This window comes from Pangasianodon hypophthalmus, chromosome 5 (assembly GCF_027358585.1).
Source record: "Pangasianodon hypophthalmus isolate fPanHyp1 chromosome 5, fPanHyp1.pri, whole genome shotgun sequence".
NCBI lineage: Eukaryota > Metazoa > Chordata > Actinopteri > Siluriformes > Pangasiidae > Pangasianodon > Pangasianodon hypophthalmus.
Genome location: NC_069714.1, coordinates 8,778,491 through 8,798,208, shown reverse-complemented (window position 1 = coordinate 8,798,208; position 19,718 = coordinate 8,778,491). Strand labels below are relative to the sequence as shown.

Sequence of the window (19,718 nt, the reverse complement as noted above, 5' to 3'; positions counted from 1 at the left end):
GGGAGAACTAAATAAGTAAAGAGCTGAAACACATCCATTCTTTGTACCGCGTATCCTACACAAGGTCCCGGGGACTTGGGGCACAAGGCAGGGGACACCCTGGATGGGGTGCCAACCCATCGCAGGGCACAATCACACACACACACACACACACATTTAAGGGGAGAAAATGCAGACTTCACACACACATACACAGGGCGGAGGCAGGAATCAAACCCCCAACCATAGAGATGTGAGGCAAAAATGCTAACCACTAAGCCACATGCCTAAACAGTGTAAATAAATAGTTTTAACTCAATGTTTGTGGAATGTTTAACCATCTCAGTGCTACTGATGAGCAGAGAATGAAAAATATGCAGCCTACAAAGTGGATCAACAAAATCATTGTCTACTAAAATAGCTAATAAGAAACAACCACATAATTGTTGTGGTGCCTGATACGCTTGCCACACACCAGTGCCACACACATTCCCATGTCAGTGTCAGCGCTGCACTTAGAATGGTCCAGCAGCCAAATTTTATCTGGACAGCGGTGTCCCTGTGGTGATAAATTAAAAGGGCTGATAAATTGTGCGTAGCAACAGATAGACTGCAGTCAGTATCTGTACACCTACAAACTGCTTTTCCGAATTTATCATCAACATGATCTAATCTTGTATGAACACAGTAAACTGCACAATAAATACTATATATATAAGATGTTGGTCTAAGTAACATTCTATAATTCATTTATTAAATCGACAACATTTTTCATAATAATCTTTTGGAAAAAAATTCATAACCAATCAAAAAGAAAAAAGAAAAAAAAAATTAATACGAACAGAGTGAGGTCAAACCACAGAAGAAAACTACAACTAAAAGGTAACATTTTATAATTCACTTCTTGCAGTAGCACCAAAACACAGGATTTTAAACAATTAATAAACATCAACAACAATCTCTAAAACTATATGAATACTGTACAGTAAGTAAAAATCTCTGCATACTAAGTGGTAGGCGTAGGGAACCTCCTATATTTCCCAGCCTATTCCATCTTTTCCATCATTCCATAACATCTTATTCCCCTGCTTATTAAGATTAAGATTAAGATTAAGATAGTCCCAATTTACCTGAACCATGCTATCCCAAAATTAGTGTTACATGTTTGGACGATTTGAAATAACTTCATGATTATTTTGTTAGAGTAGTCCATTGTACACACAATGTATATGCATCATAAACATGTGTAATATATTAGTCATGACTATTGTATAACCATATAAAAAAAATTACAAACAAATACAAAGCATAATTGATGCTGACCCTGTTATAAGAATTACATCATACTGTTTCTATCAAGCACTTCCATTGAAAGGGCTTAGTAACATATGTTTAAACTTTTGCTTATCAGGCCAGAAAACAAATGCTTAGTTTAAACTCTCCCAATTTCTACCATTCTACCATTGAATCAGGGGTGGATTTAGTGATTTGGGGGCCCTGGACAAAATATAGGAATGGGGCCCCCTTTTCAGCGCTTTAATATTGATATTTAAATTTTCAGCATGTTATTTAGCATTAATAATTAAAAATATATTATTACATAATTTGCATTTTTATGGGGCCCTTGGCTTCTGGGGGCTCAAGGCAGTTGCCAACCTTTGCCTAGTGCTAAGTCCACCTTGCATTGAATGATTTTATTTGTCTAATCTTACGTTGTACATTGACAAATTATTCGTTGAGGATATTTTTTCCATTTTTTTTTTTTTTGTCATGCCTGGACATGAGAACCATCCCCAAAACCCGTGGCAGGGTGATGCTGATGCTGAGGATAATGCACGGATGTTGCTGCGCATCATTTTGAGGGCGGAGACAGAGAGAATCTCGTACTGCGCATGCGCAGGTCAGTACGCCGTCACAGACTGAAAAGCTATTGTCTAGCGTCTCATCGGCTTTCGTCGGATTTTATTTTCTGTTTTTAAATAAAACCTCTTTCGCGTCTGCGCTAGTATTTCAGCCACCTGACAGTAAGTATTGTATTCGCTTGTTAAAATGTATAAAATAACAAAAACACAGGGAGAGAGAGAGGGAACAGCTGTGTAAATAGCTCACAGGTGAAGCCTAGAGTCACTCAGTCACCAGCACCGGAAAGACGCTCGCGCTCTTCTGTATACAGCTAAGCTACAAACCGGCTGTGATCTGGAAGAGGATTAGCCAGAGTGTAATAATGAACTCTTTTAATCTGAATCAGAATTAGCTTTATTCGCCAAGTGTGTGCGCAGACACACAAGGAATTTGTTGTGGTTTTTTAAGGTGCTCCTTGGTACATACATACATACATATCTGACATGAGAACAGAAAACATTTAAATAGTAAGACTTAACAATAAAATAATAATAATAATAATAATAATAATGTGTATGAATCCGGAACAGAAGATTCTCCCTTCAGGTTACAGATCTCTGTGCACTAGAACATCTAGGCATAAAAACAGTTTTTTTCCCCCATGCCATCTCCAGCTTAAACAGCTAACACAGGAATCATTACTTGTGTTCTGTAATTCACGTAATTGTAATCACGATGCTTTTAACAGCACTAAAAAAAAAAAAAAAAAAAAACTGGAAAGCTCCATCATGCTCTGCTGCACTGCCGTGTCATGTAAAATCTCAGGCTAGCCTTTAACAACAGTGTAGGCCTTACTGATGACTGCATCTATTCATGATGCAGTTTTCATGTGAGGCATCTTGTAGGTGATCTGTTCTGGTATTATCTGCAATTCAGCAGGCCTATCAAATCTCTTTGGGATTAAAATAGCCTAATGTACTGTCATTTAATCCTCAGGTTAGATAGCCTCATCCCCATAAGCCACATACTATTAGATGCATTTCCATTTTATTGCTTTTTTATCCATTTGCTGTACAGTCATTATTTTTGTATAGATCCTGTATTTGATTTTAAATAAAACCTTTTATATGTCCAGCGTGAGGCAGTTTATGCTGGTTGTGCATATCTTTGCACTATTCTATATCATTGCAGACCTGTATGTTATCATTTTGGGGCTGATAGTAAATATCTTTCTCACACAGGGGTTAGCCATGACATCACGTGCAGGCCCAAGAGCTGCCGGGACTGATGGGAGTGACTTCAAGCACAGAGAGAAAGTGGCTCCTCATTATCAGATGAGGTAGTATCTTAAACCGTAAACCCCCACTGCCCATGTTTTCTTATTAAGCAAATCAGGAAATTTTATATGGCTAGTACAGTGTGTTAAATGATGTCTGAGTGTCTCAGAAAATCAGTGTAAAGAGGGAAATGTGCAATAAGTGTGCTGATATTAAACCTTTTAATACAGTGAAAATGAATTTCATATATATATATATATATATATATATATATATATATATATATATATATATATATATATATATATATATGTATATATATATATGTATGTATATATATTCCTTTGTTTCTATTTATAATTTAGCATTTAAAAATGGCCAGCCCATCTTTTCCATCTGTCCTCTAACTTGATCCTAACTTGACCTCTCTGTGTTGCAGTGCTTCATTAAAGTCTGAGATCAAGAAGCTGACCATTGTGCATCTCCTAATATGGTTACTAATAGCCTCCCAGGTGACAATCACCCACTTCAAGCTGTTTTCCCATGACGTGGTGGCCATGCCCTATCAGTGGGAGTACCCATACCTCCTCAGCCTGCTGCCCTCGCTGCTGTCCGGCATGGCCATGCCCAAGAACAACATCAGCTACCTGGTGATATCCATGATCAGTGCTGGCCTATTTTCTGTGGCTCCGCTAATATTCGGTGCCATGGAGATGTTCCCGGTGGCGCAGCAGCTGTACCGACACGGCAAGGCTTACCGATTTATCTTTGGCTTCTCTGCAGTGTCAGTGATGTACCTGCTAATGGTGATCGCCATTCAGGTGCATGCAGGGCAAATTTACTACAGCAAGAAGCTACTGGATGCCTGGTTTGACTCCACACAAGAGAAAAAGAAAAAATAAAGAGACAGTTGATGAAGAACTGGTTACAAGTCATGCTGTTGTACATTACTCACAGTTTTGACATGCATGGGATTATCACAAAGGAATAAATGCACATCTAAGATCAAATGGACATACATACCACTGGGCTCTGATTATTTATAGTTTATCATTTATGCCGTGGCCACCATAACAATATATTTAGACAGATTCGCATCTGACAGGACATTACAAATGATGCTTCTATTGAGTGAAGCAGCTCTGACAGTCAGCTGAGGTGTGTACAGTAATTTATGTGTAGGCATACATTGTTCTATTATACCAATTAACTGCTTTTTAATTCACTGGTCTTTTAATGCTCTCATATTAAAAATGTTTAAAATAGTCATTAAATTGTTTTTCAAACTACTGATATTATCATGCTCATATGATAACATTTAACATTTAAGCATAATTAAAGTTCATTGCTTTTAATGAAATTGGAGATGAATTGCTATTAAACAGGTCTGCTGTATATAATTCCAGGGCATTATAACTGAGCAACATATCTGGACTGTTTAACATGTCAGTACCTGTGCCTTGACCTGGTATGGACCACAGACAGTTGACCTCGTTTTCCATTCTGTAATGGCAAGGCTGCCACTAAGCACCATTTTCTTTAATCCATGCACCTAGTGGTCATTAAACACTAGATGGCACTGGTAAGCTTAACCAGTGGAGATTATTGGAATAGATTATGTAATATACACTCACTGGCCACTTTAATAGGAATGCCTATACATCTATCCATTCAGACAATTATCTAATCAGCTAATCGAAACTTGACAGTTGAAGATTTTTTTTTCCTAATCTTCAACTGTCCCGCTGGTGAGCCTGTGTCCTTTGTAGCCTGAGATTCTTGTTCCTGGCTGAAAGGAGTAGAGCCCAATGTGGTCTTCTGCTGCTGTAGCCCATCTGCATCAAGGTTTAACATGTTGTACTTTCTGAGTTGCTTTTCCACTGACCACAGTTGTAAAGTTACTCGAGTTATTTGAGTTACTCTAGTCTTCATTGTTTCCCACATCCTGTGTAAACTCTAGAGACTGTTACATGTGAACCATTCTTTCACAGTTTTAACCCTGATGAATCTTAGCAGTGTCATCCTGGAATATGGCCATGATACGTCTTTCTACATGGTTATTAAAAAACTAAAAAGCTACACACTTCACCTTTTAAGATTAAAAGAACTGTTGCCAAACATATAACATGCTAGAAACATTATAATCACTCTAATAATTCATAGACTCTTATGTATTTGCCTATTAAAATCTAAACAGCGACTTTTTTTTTGGCCGGGCAGTGTGTGTATATATATGTGTGTATATATATATATATATGTGTGTGTGTGTGTGTGTATATGTATAATATGTGTGTGTGTTTGCGTGTGTGGCTATATATACAGGGTGTCCCAAAAGTTTCCATACATAGGGAAAATGAACACTTTAGCTATATATATATATATAAAGTTATGCATTTTTATTGATGATAGTAGGGTGATGCACATATGTAGTAAAATCATTGTAAAAGACATGGCTATATGTGGAAATACCCCAGATTTTCACCCCATTCAACAAAGTGCTCCATTGTTGGTCGTATATTACTGAAAAGTCAGCCTTGTGGAGATGAAGAGACAGAACTGATGACCTAGAGTAGGTTTTTTTTCTATTTTTCCATGTCCTCAGGGCCCCCCAAACACTCCACATTCTTCTCTCTTCCAACTCGCACAACACAAGAAGGGATAGAGCAAAAATGTCGCCATGGATTAACAAAGAGAAGACACACATTGAAACTTTCCTACATATATTACCCATTCTCTTGAAAATACTTCTGGATTTAACTCAGTATCCATTTGACCTGACAACAAGAAAGACTTTGGTAAACTCTGTCAGTTTTTATATACGGAAAAGAGTCTAGAGAGGAAAATGTGTTATGTTATCAATAATACTATATATGACACAGGACATAATAATAATAATAATAATAGTTTTTTTAATTAATAGTTTGTTAGGAATTGTAGAAATATTATGGAGGTGACATTACTCTTACAGGTTTGTGCCATAATTGTTTGCCTTGAAAGAGGATTCTAAATATCCATTGTATCTTTTCTCTGTGCTTTATGCCCAGTATTAACCCCTGTCTTATATTTATTTGTTCTGATGTGATTTTCACAAGTTAATTTCATCCATGGAATCAAGCAGGGAGCCAATAAACCCATGAGCTTTAGGTATTAAGGGCTGAGAAAGCTGTGTCTCTTCCTCAGACTGTTGGAAGGGTTGATATACAATTGTAACACCAGTTAGTGGGTGGCACGATGGTGCAGTTAGTACCACTTCACAGCTCCAGATTCACTGTTTGATCCTGAGTTTGGGTTACTGACTGTGCAGAGTTTTGCATGTTCTCCCTGTGTTTGCATTGGGTTACTTCCAGGGTCTTCATTTTCGTCCCACTGTCCAGAAACATGCAGGTAGACAGACTGGAAATGTTAAATTGCTGCTAGGTGGGTGTGCATGGTGCATTGTGAAGGATTGTTGTCCCGTTTGGTGTGAATTCTCCCGCCTTGTGCCCAGTATTACCAGGATAAAGCAATTACTCAAGATGATTGAATATTAATACCACATAGTGATTGTTTATAGAGGTTAAAGGTCCAGAATGAACCCTTAGTGATACTTAAGTAGGATTTGAACCAGTTTACCAGACATAGAGAAGAGGCTAACTTAGTTCTTCAGCCAGTCAAGTATGATCACAAAGTTAACTGTACTAAAGCCTCAATGAAGTCCTAGAGAGCTGAAATAGACAATCTGAACAGATTTTAAGGGGTTAGTTCTTAACTGACTGAAATCCTTGCAATATGTTAGTTATGGGCTTTTGTCCATTCTAAGAATTTTTTTATTTAAAGTCATTTAACAGGATGGATACTATCTTCTCAGCTATTTTGCCAATAACTGTTGAGAGTTGAGATCAATATAGGTCACTCTATCTATACAGTCACAAGATCTACAGAGGTCAAAAGTTTCTTTTTCATGCTGTATTCAGGATGTCACCTGATAATACTTCCAAAAAAAACCTTTTGGACATTACTAGGTAAAGAGTCAAGAGGGCTCCTAGAAATTTCAGAGTGGCAGCTGCTAAAGGTGGAACAGTATGTGGAACAATGTTTCACTAGAGGTTGGTCTGATAAGCAAATAGCGGAAAGCTTAAGATAGATAAAGGTTACACAAGATTCAGCAGTAAGATAGCACTTTATGATAGTCCTCTTATCACTGTGCTGTTACAGACTGATGAAGACACAGTATAGGTCAGGATTATTACTTTTACTATTAATGATGCCTAAGAACACCTGACCCACCTGTGGTGGTACCCTCAAGGTGTAGATCTTTTACATGAGAAATCAGTGCACCTTTAAATCTTTTTTTTTAATTATTATTATGATAATTACATGTGCAACAGTGGTCCTTAAGATCCTATTATGTACCTTTAATAGTCGTAAATATACACTATATTCATATTGTCATGTGAAAGACGCTTACTAAAGATATCACCCCAGTGACCAGGAAAAGTACAGCTGAGTATCTTTATTCTGTGAGTGTACTGCATACAGATTTGTAAAATCAAGTCACATATTGAATACATAAAATTCATTCATTCATTCATTCATCTGCAATAACAACTATGGTTAACCCTAACCCTAGGATCAGGTTTATCATTAATCATGCCCACACAAACACTGGGAGAACTTGAGTATGTAAACTATATATTAAATATATAAAATTACAGGAAAAAAATCTGACCTGGTCAGAATTAACATTCCCAGACTGTAATCATCCTGAGAACAGCCACTTGAGATGTATGATACAAGTGTCACTATCACTTTTCTTATTCACCTTAGAAACAGTGAATGTTTTCTTATCTGGGTTCTCTTTGTTATTTAAAAAAAATAAACAAATCCTGATTCCTGGATCGTGACACAACGTTGCTTGAAATGGCCACTGTTTTGTCTCATTACTCAGTTCTGTAATCCAATCATCAAACTCAGCAGCAGTGTGATTGAATCCACTGCGCATGCGCGACTGTGTGTTTGCCACGTACAGGTCGAGTCACTTCCGGATGTGTAGCGCTGCTCGGAGCTAGTGCAGTGGAGACTGGTCCTGCCAAAACATTGTATACCGCTGCGGGATCAACAGCCTAAACGCCAGGTACAACTATGCTGTTACACTGATAGGAAATCGTATGTTTATATCCCGTGTCACACACACATTAAATATTAGTGTGTAATGTGTATAAGGCGCCGCTAACTGGCACAGCTGCCTCTCACTAGCTAACTGAGTGTTAGCATCAGTTTAGCCTCTGGAAAGTGGGGCAAATAAAAAAAAAAAAAAAAAAAAAAAAACAGTTTGGGACGAAGTACGAGTGTTACATTATTAGAGAATTATACGTGTATTGTTTGGAAAGCTTGTGACGAGTGTATAACTTCTCTTTTTCTTTATGCTAATGACCTTTAGAAAGCAGTATTTAAAACCCTTTATTCTTTACATTGACGCCGGCAGAGAAGAAGCATTGAGCTAAAGAGTGTGTTTGTTGCAGGAAGTTACTGTGACAGCTGCTGAGGCATTATTTTTACACCTGTATTCTACGAATACTGCTGTATTGTGATTGGCTAGTAGCCGCGCGTGTGTTTTAAAGGACAGCGCTGATTGGACAGCCGGGCAGAAACGACCAGAATACGGGTGTAGATGGAAACATAACGCCTTGCTCACAGTGGATCACTATTTGGCAGGGTTAAAACGTCCTGCCAGCAACGCAGCAAAAATGGCCTGACGATAGCGATACCTTTCCGAGCACACAGTTTATTCATTTACCCGAAGTGTCTACTTACACGACTCGAAACATTGTAGAGAACCTTTCATAAAGGTTGTTGTTGTTTTTTCTTTTTAATTTTATGAACAGGTTTTCCGTTATTTTTCAGTGAGTAATCTGACTGTCGAAAAAAAAGATGTGTAATGTTACACTGCTGTACTATTAGCTAGCGATATAGCTGCGTTAGCTGTTTAGCTACTGAGTGGCTAGTGAAGTAGAGCGGCCTCGCCTCGCCCATGTCACTGTCAGAAAGTCTACAAAACTTATAAATGATGATTTAGTTTACATGCGAGTTGATTATAGGTTAGTAAACATGGCTTTGAATCGTTTTTCCTCTAAGCAGCCCCGTTGTTAACTCTTTAGCGGTTAAGATGAGAGAACACCACAGTAGCAAGGCTGTGAGCTTTATTTAATCAGTGATCAGCGACATGCCCATGAGCTGTTCTGGGATCAGTATCAGCAAAAGCTCTGCTCTTTTGATTGCTGATTGAGCTGTATATTATTGATCTCAAATGTCACCAGTGATTCATCAGTAGTTCTGTCTTCCCATCACTGCAATAGATCCTTCACTCACTGCTTCCTTTCCTTTAGACGATTTACACCAGAGTTGGTGTAACTGGCCAAAGTCTGTGCTGAGAAAGCCAAATCATTCTTCCTGCTCTGACCCTTAGACTGTTCTGTGGCGTTACAGTTAGTCAGCAGTGCCACTGAAGCCAGGCCAGACTTGGCTCAGGTTACCAGGGTCCTAATTAAAGGTCTTGTTTTCCTTTCTACTATTTCACCCGACTCTTCTGCATATCATATTCCTTTCAATTAGGGTGACCGGGCGGCTTGCCACGGTCATCAGAGATGAACAGTTTCAGTAGGCGCAGGATTAACCCTTAGAAGACCTTAGTATTGTGAGGTTGTTTTTGTTGTTTTGTTAAACATAAATTAAGTCCACGATCTTCTGGCTTTTTTGTCAGTTTAGTGGACTGTGTAGCTGCCACAAGTCAAAAACTAAGTGTCTTTACATATATTTACTGATAAACGTTAAAAACATTGTCAGGGTGCCTGGGACCAGCAGATTCCATGACTAGGCTATTCCTGGTTTTTTTTTTTTTAAATTATTATTATAGTTGCCCAGTGAGAAGAGCAGGTTCAACAGCCAATAAAAGGGGGAAAAAACTCCTTACTGACTTTTGCAAAACAAAGGTTTTTGTTTCATATGTACTTTAAACTTAAACCAAATCAAAAGATGGTACAAAATAGAACTTTTACTTACATGAATTTATCATGTATCCTCCCCGATTGTAAAATGTAGAGTGTAACTATTCGAATATTTCCACCAGCTGTTTTCCCTGTTTTTGTGTTAACATTTCAGTCCCTTTCCTGAGGGGGGAAAAAAAGAAAGAAAAGAAAACAGATGGTTTTTGCTCTTACACACGCAAATGTAGGATTGAAGAAGGGATTAGAATCCAAACTTTTGACAGATTTTTGTCCTTTGTTTTGGCAAATTAGATTTTATTGCTATAAAAGCAGTAAAATGGGTTAATACTCATCTTTTCTGCAGCAGTCAGTTCTGGGTAACTTTCTGCTCTAATTTAAAAGTAGAAAAGTTTGCACTGTGTTTTAAAGAACTGCATTAGATCAGGTGACTGTTTTATGTCCTAAGCTTAAAGGTGCCACCAGTTTCACGGCTGTTGGTTGATAACAGGTCACCTGTGTTGAAAGTGTAAGGATTTCTCAAGCGGTTAAACGTGCAGTCATTGTGCATGCTGTGTTTCAGTAATCGCGTGTGTTTCAGCAGTATGAATGGCCAGCTGGACCTGAGTGGGAAGCTGATCATCAAGGCTCAGCTGGGCGACGACATCCGCCGCATCCCCATCCACAATGAAGACATCACCTATGACGAGCTCCTGCTCATGATGCAGCGCGTTTTCCGCGGCCAGCTCCAGAGCAGTGACGAAGTCACCATCAAATACAAGGATGAAGGTGCTTTCCGCTTGGTGTTGCAGATTCAGATTCAGATTAAACCTAGGCCAGCATAAACAAGGATTTTTGTTAACTAGTGAGGAAATCTTGAAAAGCTTATGATTAGTTGTTAACCTGTATTTCCTCTGTCAGGAACTCCAGTGCTCCTGCAATAATTCTAGGAAGCAGCGACATTCCTGATGGTCTTGTTGCTTAGCACATAGAAACAAAACCAGCTGCAGTGAACACATGATACTCGACCCAAATTACACAGAACAGTAATTAAAGAGCTCACAGATTGTTCTTATACAAGTAATTTGCACATGTTTGATGGACACAGACTAATTAATGCAATATCCTGACTGTATGACTGTATTTGGTGCATTTTATAAGAACTTTGTAAGAGTTATCTAACAGTACTGATGAATAATGCTGATACCTATCTCTAAGCAGAAGTAGTTTCAGTTTTTTTCTGAATCACCCGTGAGTTTATCCCTTCTGGTTCATGTGCTTTTCTTCTGTTGCAGATGATGACCTTATCACCATCTTTGACAGCTCTGATCTGTCCTTCGCCATCCAGTGCAGCAGAATATTAAAGCTCACTCTGTTCGGTGAGTTTTTACCTGTGAGCTTTGTTTTTGTGTCAGATGAACTTGAACGTGTGAGGTGAAGTATATACCTTTCACAGACTGCTCATATTTCCAGAACATCAAGTTTTATGTTTTTATGTTTGTAGCTTTTGTGCTGTTAGAATAGTAACACAGAGATGGAGATGTTAAAAATAGAAATAAAAGTGATGAATACAGCTGAACTGCAGTCAGATTTCTGATCCAGACTTTCTGTATACAGACCACAACACCACATGTTGTATTGAGATTTAAGGCCTTGAACACGGCTGTGTTGTATAAGCAGATAATCCCTCTCCAGCTGTGATGAATAAATGACCCTGCAGTAATCCCTTCTTGAAAGCTCTGGCTTTGTAAAAAAAAGTTTTTAAGAGAAACTGATTAGAGGCAGGTGTATGAATGAATATATCAGGAAATTCACTGATATTAATTATGAAAAATTGTGGATGTATTTATTTATTTATTTTTTGAACATTTCAGCTTGAACAATAAAAGTGCTCCATTTTGCAGTATAAGGATGGGTAAATCTGCTATAACGTTAAGGAAGTTTAATATTTTGATGAAAGCACTATGAGTATGAATCACTCATGCTTGTGATGTGTGTGAAGAAGCAAACGTGGTCCAGAGTCCAGAGAGCAGGCCCAGGCTCACTGCTGACAGAGCACAAATAAGTTCAGCAGTCAGAATTATTGGCATCCTTGGTATAGATGGGCAAAAACCTCATGGTTTTTTTGTTTGTTTTTTATGCTTAATTAGGTTAATCACACTGAAAATATGAGTGAATTTTAATTATTTAAAGACATGACAATTATTGGCACTCTGCATTTAGTATTTTGTGCAGCCCCCCTTTGCATTAATAACTGAGTCTTCCCTATAATGCTTTATGAGATTGGAGAACACAGAGCAAAGAATCTGAGGTGACTCCTCAATACACAATCTCTCCAGATCCTCCAGGGTCCTCAGTCCTCTCTTGTTGACTCCCCTTCAGTTCACCCCACAGGTTTTCAGTGGGGTTTAGGTCAAGTGTCTGTGATGACCATGTCAAAAACTTGATTCTGTGGTCACTGAACTATGTTTATGTGGATTTGGACACAAGTTCTGGATCATTGTCCTGCCGAAAGATCCAACCTTGACCCAGTATCTCAGAATCTCCTGGTATTTCATGGCGTCCATGATGAACCATGTATCCTAACAAGGTTCATTGGACCTTTGAAGGAAAAACATTCCAACATCATCACAGATCCTCCACCATATTTAACATTAGTATTGGTATAACATTAGTTTTCCTTTCTGTAACCACAATTCTTTGAACTCCAAACCCATCCTCACTGTTTGTTAACAAAAAGCTCTATTTTTGTGTCATCTGACCACGGAACCCAATTCCAGTCAATGTTCAAGTAGACAGCTCCAGACATTTACGTTTGTGGTTAGATGAAAGAAAAGGCTTTCTGCTGGCATGCCTTCCAAATAGTTTTTGCTAGTATGGAGGTACTTTATGCTTTGCTTTTTGACATGGTGCATTATCATGCTGGAAGTAGCCGTTAGAAGATGGGTAAATTGTGGCCATGAAGTATTGTCAGCAACAATACTCAGATAGTATCTGGAATTCTGAATAAACTCTAGAAACTGTTGTGTGTGAAAATCCCCGGAGATCAACAGTTACAGAAATACTCAAACCAGTCTGTCTGGCACCAACAGTCATGCCACAGTCAAACTCACTGAGATCACATTTTTTCCCCATTCTGATGGTTGATGTGAACATTACCTGAAGCTGCTGCCCCGTATCTGCATGATTTTATGCATTGCACTGCTGCCACACAATTAGCTGATTAGATAATTGCATGACTGAGTAGGTGTACAGGTATTCCTAATAAAGTGCTCAGTGAGTGTTTTTATTGTGTAGTACAGCCAACCATAACAAGTGACTGTTTTAGTAATTTTATTCAGTACTTTATGTAGCACTAAAGGTCAAGATATCTGGATTTCAGTCATGGTCATCTTGAGGTCAAGTGTAAAACATTGAGCAGATAACATTAATTTAGCAGTTAGCCCACCTCCCAGTGTATGTTATCTCTTTCTGAAAGAATAATTAGTTGATGTTCGACAAAATGTTTTTTCCTCCCAGAAAGGTCACAAAAGGCAGTCAAACTTGGCAGATGTAGTGAAGCGTATGTCAGATTTTGATGGGAAGGAGACAGTCATTAATGTGCAACTTTCCACTACAATTGCATCCCTGCAACACATATCTGTATAACACTAATCAGCTGTAGGATTGCTAAAAGAGAGATATAATGATACAGAATGAGAACACAGATAGACGTGTTCAGAAAGAAACTTAAGGAAAAGAACATTTGACACGTAACGATGCCAAAGTATTTACTATCATTTAAGGCAAAATTATTAATTTATTGAAGGCTAAATAAAGTTATGTACCCCTAAATTATATAAGTAACAGAACAATTTAGAACATGCTGTTATAGGAAAATAATCAACAATGGGATGGTGTAATGCAGACCAGCGCAGAGTCAGAATGAGAACTAGCTCATTAATCTAAACCTTTGATTTGAATTATAGTTGGCACTACTGTCAGGGCTGCTGTTAATTCATGCATGGATAATTCACATTTCCCTACTGAGATCAATTTAAAATCTTGGGTATTTGGTTGCGCTCTAGTGAAAAGAGTTTATAACCTTGATTGCAGACAGAACATAACCCTGGCAGTGCTTCATTTTACCATAAAATATAAAAGTCCGCCAGGGGGAGCCATAGCACACATTGTACATAGGTACCAATTGGGAACTGAGTGTTTACGCTTATTCGTGTGGTAATGTCACAAACTCTTGGCTTGAAAAAACAGGCGAGTGTCCTCAAATGGCTCAGCATATGAGTGTGTAATGCAGTTGTTACATTTAGTTGTGTAACTGTGACTCTGATTCACTCTTGCATAAGGTGTGTATGTATGCGTGAGGGCATACCTTGTAGCCATTGTCCAAAGATCATTTTTTTTCCAGCCAGATGATGTGATTTCCTGTCCAATGTTTTTGGTCGCAGCCCTGGCTCTTTCCGCCAAAGGGGTCATAAAGGGAGGCGACAGGGAACATTGGGAGGGGAGGGAAGATAGGGAGAGAGGTGTATTTTTTCCAGGCCGAGCTTGTAGAGGTCAATTGCTGGTCTGTGGCTTCTCAACTTCACGTGCATGTGTGTGTCCCAAACGTGTGACTTGAGTAAAAAACTGGGGCTGATTCTGCAGTGAGTGGGTGTGTCGTGGAGCCTGAAACAGTTCACACAGCCAGCCTTGTTACACTCGGTTGCAAATTTTGCTAACAGGGTAGTCTGTTTTTTTCATTGTGCTCCACATATTTGCACCTCTCCCACTGAGAGAAATGATTGACTGTGTTTCCACAGTGAATGGGCAGCCACGGCCGCTGGAGTCGTCTCAGGTTAAGCACCTGCGCAAAGAGCTGATCCAGCTGAGGAACAGAATCAACAGCCTTCTGGACAGCTTGGAGCCGCCCTCAGAGCCTGCACTGGAGAGCAACAACCCTGAGACGGGTATACCACAATAAAACCAGTCTTCCATATGTGCCCGTGTCGGAATAAATATCACACACAAGCCAGCAATCAGTGTCTCTAATCACACTTTGAGAGAGTAAAATTATTCTAGTAGCCATTATATTCAATAGTTCCCTTATCAAGGCCAGTATCCTTAATGAAAACTCATGAAAATGGAACCTACTATCAGTCAAATTAAGGATGTGGAACAGTTATACTATATTTACCATTGCATCCTAAATAAGGTTTCTGAAATTTGAACAGTTAAGAAAACTGGTTTAAACTACTTTAGCTTCCCAGTTCTTTATAGTGTGTCATTATAGCCATTGAATAACAAAAACCTCACACAATGAAGCTAACCAGACGTTTTACGAGAAGCTGAGGGAGTGAGAGGTTTTGGCCAATAGTCTGTCATGGAATTTTGAAATTAATGCATTAAGCTGCTTTGAGTAAACCATGTACTATAACGCCTTGTATGTGCCAATATGTGGTTTTCTAGTTCTATGTTATGCAGACTACATATTGACCTTAATTTGTCTCACTCTTGTCAAATGCTAACCATAATCAAAACTGTTACTGTAATACGTAAAACTAAAGCTGAAGCCTTGTTGTTGTGTATGTCTTACAGAATGTGTGGAAGCTGTAGACACAGCAGTGAAGCAGGCTCCTCCGGTCAGCGCTGCTAGCATGTCTGCCTTTGACCCACTGAAGAACCAAGAAGAGGTCAGCAAGAATGTCATCTCAGCGTTTGGCCTGTCAGAAGAGCCTGCTCCAGGTACACGCACTTATAGGGGTTTACTGGAGTAGTGTGCCTCAGGAGTAGATACTAAAGAAAGTGGATAATCTCTTTCTGTGTGGTACAGAAAAAAACTATAAGTACTTTACATTTCCTTTTATTAAGTAAAATTGGCTTAGGCTACACTGAAGCACCATTACATTGAAGTACAGTAATACTTTCTTAGTAATAATAACACAGTCATATTTTCTTATCAACATTTTATCTTTCTTTCCCATGATCCAAGTAAATTTTGCAATCTTTTAGTGAGGCAAAGTCAATTCTCAGTTAACTTTGAGTTCTGTACATAGAGTATAACGATGGATCTCTAGTTCCCTACATGCATTTTGTAGACACCTTGTGAGAGTCAGCCACAGAAAGTAATTACGAAGGTTCAGAAAACCTGTCTGCACAACAGTTAATTTAGTACTTAACCATTAATGATCAGTTTATGGCTATAAATAAGGCAAATGTTTTATTTTGTAGTGGCACTTCACATTACCACTTTTGACTTGCGCCATACACTCAGCAGACAAGACAGATGTTTTGAATCTGATGCGGGGAGAATAAAAGCATACTTCCCTGTCCTTTCTGTTTTCAGTGCCGGCTTTTTTTTTTTAACAAGCCATGTCGTGAGTTCGGGAATCATACAAGAGAGGGTAGATCAAAACAAAAGTCTGAAAACTCTCGTTTCTGAGTTAATGTCTCTAGCTTTGTAGCTAGTAGTCTCTGGTCTGATGAGCTGCCATCAGCTATATAATTTACAAAAATGCCTGTGATTGGCTAGAATAAGCCACACCAGAGAATCTGTAATCAGAAACCACAATCATTTACGTTTTGAAAACCAAAGTCACTGACCAACAGCCAGGTACATTTATTGACTATGCTACAGTAGTTTTTAAAGTGCTTGGTTTGGTCAACTAAAATACTTTTTGGGGCTGCATCTGGATAACGGCCCACCAGTTGACGACTCCTGACCTCTCTATCTCTCTCTCTCTCTCCCTCTTTCAGCCCCAGCAGTAGCTGCAGTGGAAGAGCGCTCTGGCACTCCTGACAGTATTAACTCATCCTCCTCTGCTGCTCATCCTCCTGCTGGGGCGGCTCAGGGTGCCCCACCTTACACAGCGGTACAGCAGTCTCCTGCCACCACAGTGGATGGTAAATACACACACACACACACACACACAGAATAAAGACTGATGGTGCTTTCACTCTTTTTCCAGACCCAAAACCTGAAGTGTATTTCTGTATAAGCGAGAAGCTTTGGCTTAATGGCTTTGTCTGCACCACTGATCAGTGGCAAGGAAAAATAGACAAACAATAATTAAGCAAATAATGCATTTAAATAAACATTAATCGGACAATGATCTATGTGCCTTGTTTCCACAAAGGCACAAACCTTTCCACAAAGGTTTCATGCAAGCAGAAGTGATGTATAAAATTACCTGATTCCGCCATGGTTTGGAAGGAATGTGTCTGTTTAGATACAAACCTACAACAATAACAACTCCCAGTTCCATCCTGGGCACGGACTCGAGTGTTCAGACTAGTGTGGAAAATGCTCTTAAAGGAATCTGAGGTAAAGGACAGAGAGAGAAAATGTGTGAACTACTCTGTATATTTTAGTTAGTGATATCTTGATGTTTGGCAGCATAATGTCACACCTGCACAAGTGTATGCACCCACAAGCATGTCTGTGTCTACTGTTCAGTGCAAAGAATGAAAAAAACTGAGGTTAGAAATACTGCAGAAGTGCTTCAGGAAATCCCTGGTGTATATAGAATCAGACTGTAACTTGCATTCTTTTATAGTTACTTCATTTCTAAGGAAAGAGAGGTCACAGGCATCCAGATAGGGGAGGAAAAAAAAAAAAACGGGCCAGCTGAGTAAGAGCTGGTGAGAGCGTCATGTTTTCCTCTGTCATGTTGGATTTGGTTCTGCTTCATTTCCACAGAGCTCCCATGTCCGCTTAGTCCAAGTGAGGAAACTGTTGTGTTACTCATGGTTTCACAGAGACATAACTCTTGGACCTTTGATGCTTTTCTCTATTTTATTAATATCAGCCCAGTGATCTGCCATATTTTGAAACACACACACATTTCTCATTTGTTACTTAGTGCTGTGCACACAAACACACCATGAACCCTCTATGACTTATCTTTAAAAATTGTTGTATTTCACACAGTCAGTTTCTCGTGTGTGGGTGGATTTGTGTGCACACAATTTTGTGTCTTTTTTTTTTATACGTGTCCAGTCCTGCTAACAGGACATGTTTGTTGGATGTGGGTCAGTGTTTTCTCTCCTGTGTGTTGAGCATCTGGTCAACACAACAGGGGACACCCACCCACCGCTGCACATATATTTGTGTTTGTGTGTTTTGATTTGTTTTTGTTGACCAGTTTAGCTTCTGAGAAAAAAATTGTGTATTTAGTGATATTCCAAGCCCAACTTTTGTTTGAAATGGAAACAGTGTAATGATTGCATTTCAACTTTGAACTTTAAATCCTTTGATGCTTCATGAAAGCTCGTATTGGCTTGATCAGTGTGAGACTCTTTGGTCTGTCGGTTTCTCAGGTCAGATGTATCAGCAGTATCAAGCTCCAGGTGGATATCCTCCTCAGCAGCCGGCTGCTCCTCAGCAGCAGTATGGCATGCAGTACCCTGGTAAAGTTCCTCACCTCTGCACTGACATGTTATAACTCACTGTAAGAAGTGTGGACTAGGAGCCGGCTAATTTTCAAGCAATTGAATTCTGTGCTGTAAGACCTCCAAGTGGCTCTTTGGACAACTAATCAGTCTTAACATATAGCTGGGGGTCTGTAATCTTTTATTTATTTTAATGATGTGAGGGGTTATTTGTTTATGACAAAGCACAGCAGAAATAAATGGTATTTAGCTCGAGTGTAAGATATGAGTTTTATGTCTGTGTTTCTCATCTTCAGCAGGTTATACTACTCAGCCTGGTGGCCCTCAAGCCCCTCCACCTCAGCAACAGTTCCAGAATTACCCCACCCCTACATCTCAGGCTGCTGCTCCTGGCTCCGCCCCTGGATTTAGTGCCCAGTCACAGGCTCCTCCCCCTCCCCAGCCCCAGGGTACAGGCCAGTACCCACCACCTCAGTTTCCTTCTCAGACCTACACTTCCCAGGCCTCCCAGCAGCCAGCCAACTACAGCCTGCCGCCCACCTCCCAGCCAGCCCCGGGGTATCAGTCTCGTCCTGGATACACCCCGCCCCCAGGTGTGACCCCACCCCCCGGGGGCTCCAATCCCTATGCCCGCAACCGCCCCCCCTACGGCCAGGGCTACACCCAGCCCGGCCCTGGCTACCGGTAAAAACCAGCTGCAGCACTAGAGTAAAACAGATCAAACCCCAATGCCCTGCGTTTGACGTCGTGTGTGTGTGTGTGTGTGTGAAGATGTGTGAGCGAATGTGAGAAATTTAATTTGTGTGTGGTTGCACAGATGAGACCAAACGGTGTAGGAGTTGAGAGCTGTGAGTGTGTTATTAGAGTGAGAACAACCTGTGCATGTGTGTTTTGGTGTGTTTTGGCATATGAGTTTTATTTTAACACTTGTCTACTCGTTGGTGTTATTGTGTGTTAAATCATGCGTCAGCTTTTTGTTGAAACACTAGATATAATCAGAGCTGAAGGAAATGACATTGTTTAATTCTCTTTTTTCCCCATCATTCTCTCCTTTTCATCATTCCCCCTCTCCTGGTTTTTACTAATATCTGACTGGCCCTGTGCAGTGGCCCAAGTCATTCTGTATAAACTGTAACATTTGTTTTCTGGAGGTGAATAAAGACTTTAAAACTAAAGATCACATGCTTTGCTTTTGTGTTTGGTGGGTGGGTGAAATAGCAATGGACATGTTCCACATGTATCCTGAATCATTTCTTAGATTCTGTATGCTTTAAAGGTGACACTATGCAATTCA

At 39.5% G+C, this 19,718-nt stretch overlaps 2 protein-coding genes across 7 annotated transcripts; both read left to right on the top strand.

Moving 5' to 3' along the window:
- Positions 1–1,855: 1,855 nt before the first annotated feature.
- Positions 1,856–4,387, top strand: jagn1a (jagunal homolog 1a). The gene is made up of 3 exons (XM_026913236.3): positions 1,856–2,003; positions 3,063–3,160; positions 3,538–4,387. Exons 2-3 carry the CDS (start codon positions 3,072–3,074, stop codon positions 3,998–4,000), a joined length of 552 nt encoding a protein of 183 aa, XP_026769037.3. The 5' UTR covers positions 1,856–2,003; positions 3,063–3,071; the 3' UTR covers positions 4,001–4,387.
- A 3,665-nt stretch (positions 4,388–8,052) lies between these two features.
- Positions 8,053–19,599, top strand: tfg (trafficking from ER to golgi regulator). Of its 6 annotated transcripts, none has more exons than XM_026912757.3 (8): positions 8,053–8,211; positions 10,662–10,846; positions 11,353–11,436; positions 14,857–15,003; positions 15,632–15,778; positions 16,790–16,936; positions 18,353–18,442; positions 18,724–19,599. In XM_026912757.3, exons 2-8 carry the CDS (start codon positions 10,663–10,665, stop codon positions 19,110–19,112), a joined length of 1,188 nt encoding a protein of 395 aa, XP_026768558.1. In that variant the 5' UTR covers positions 8,053–8,211; position 10,662; the 3' UTR covers positions 19,113–19,599. The 6 variants fall into 6 exon arrangements, with proteins under 6 accessions (XP_026768558.1, XP_026768554.1, XP_026768555.1 ...); XM_026912753.3 differs by having other exon boundaries at positions 18,721–19,599; XM_026912754.3 differs by having other exon boundaries at positions 10,659–10,846; positions 18,721–19,599.
- Positions 19,600–19,718: the final 119 nt, after the last annotated feature.

Bases quoted from the DNA above. Each gene is read 5' to 3' on its own strand.
- jagn1a (XM_026913236.3), top strand. From the start codon at position 3,072: ATGACATCACGTGCAGGCCCAAGAGCTGCCGGGACTGATGGGAGTGAC. The intron at 3,161-3,537 runs GTAGTATCTTAA...TCTGTGTTGCAG, and splicing joins GCTCCTCATTATCAGATGAG to TGCTTCATTAAAGTCTGAGA.
- tfg (XM_026912753.3), top strand. From the start codon at position 10,663: ATGAATGGCCAGCTGGACCTGAGTGGGAAGCTGATCATCAAGGCTCAG. The intron at 15,004-15,631 runs GTATACCACAAT...TATGTCTTACAG, and splicing joins GAGCAACAACCCTGAGACGG to AATGTGTGGAAGCTGTAGAC. The intron at 18,443-18,720 runs GTAAAGTTCCTC...TCTCATCTTCAG, and splicing joins GTATGGCATGCAGTACCCTG to CAGGTTATACTACTCAGCCT.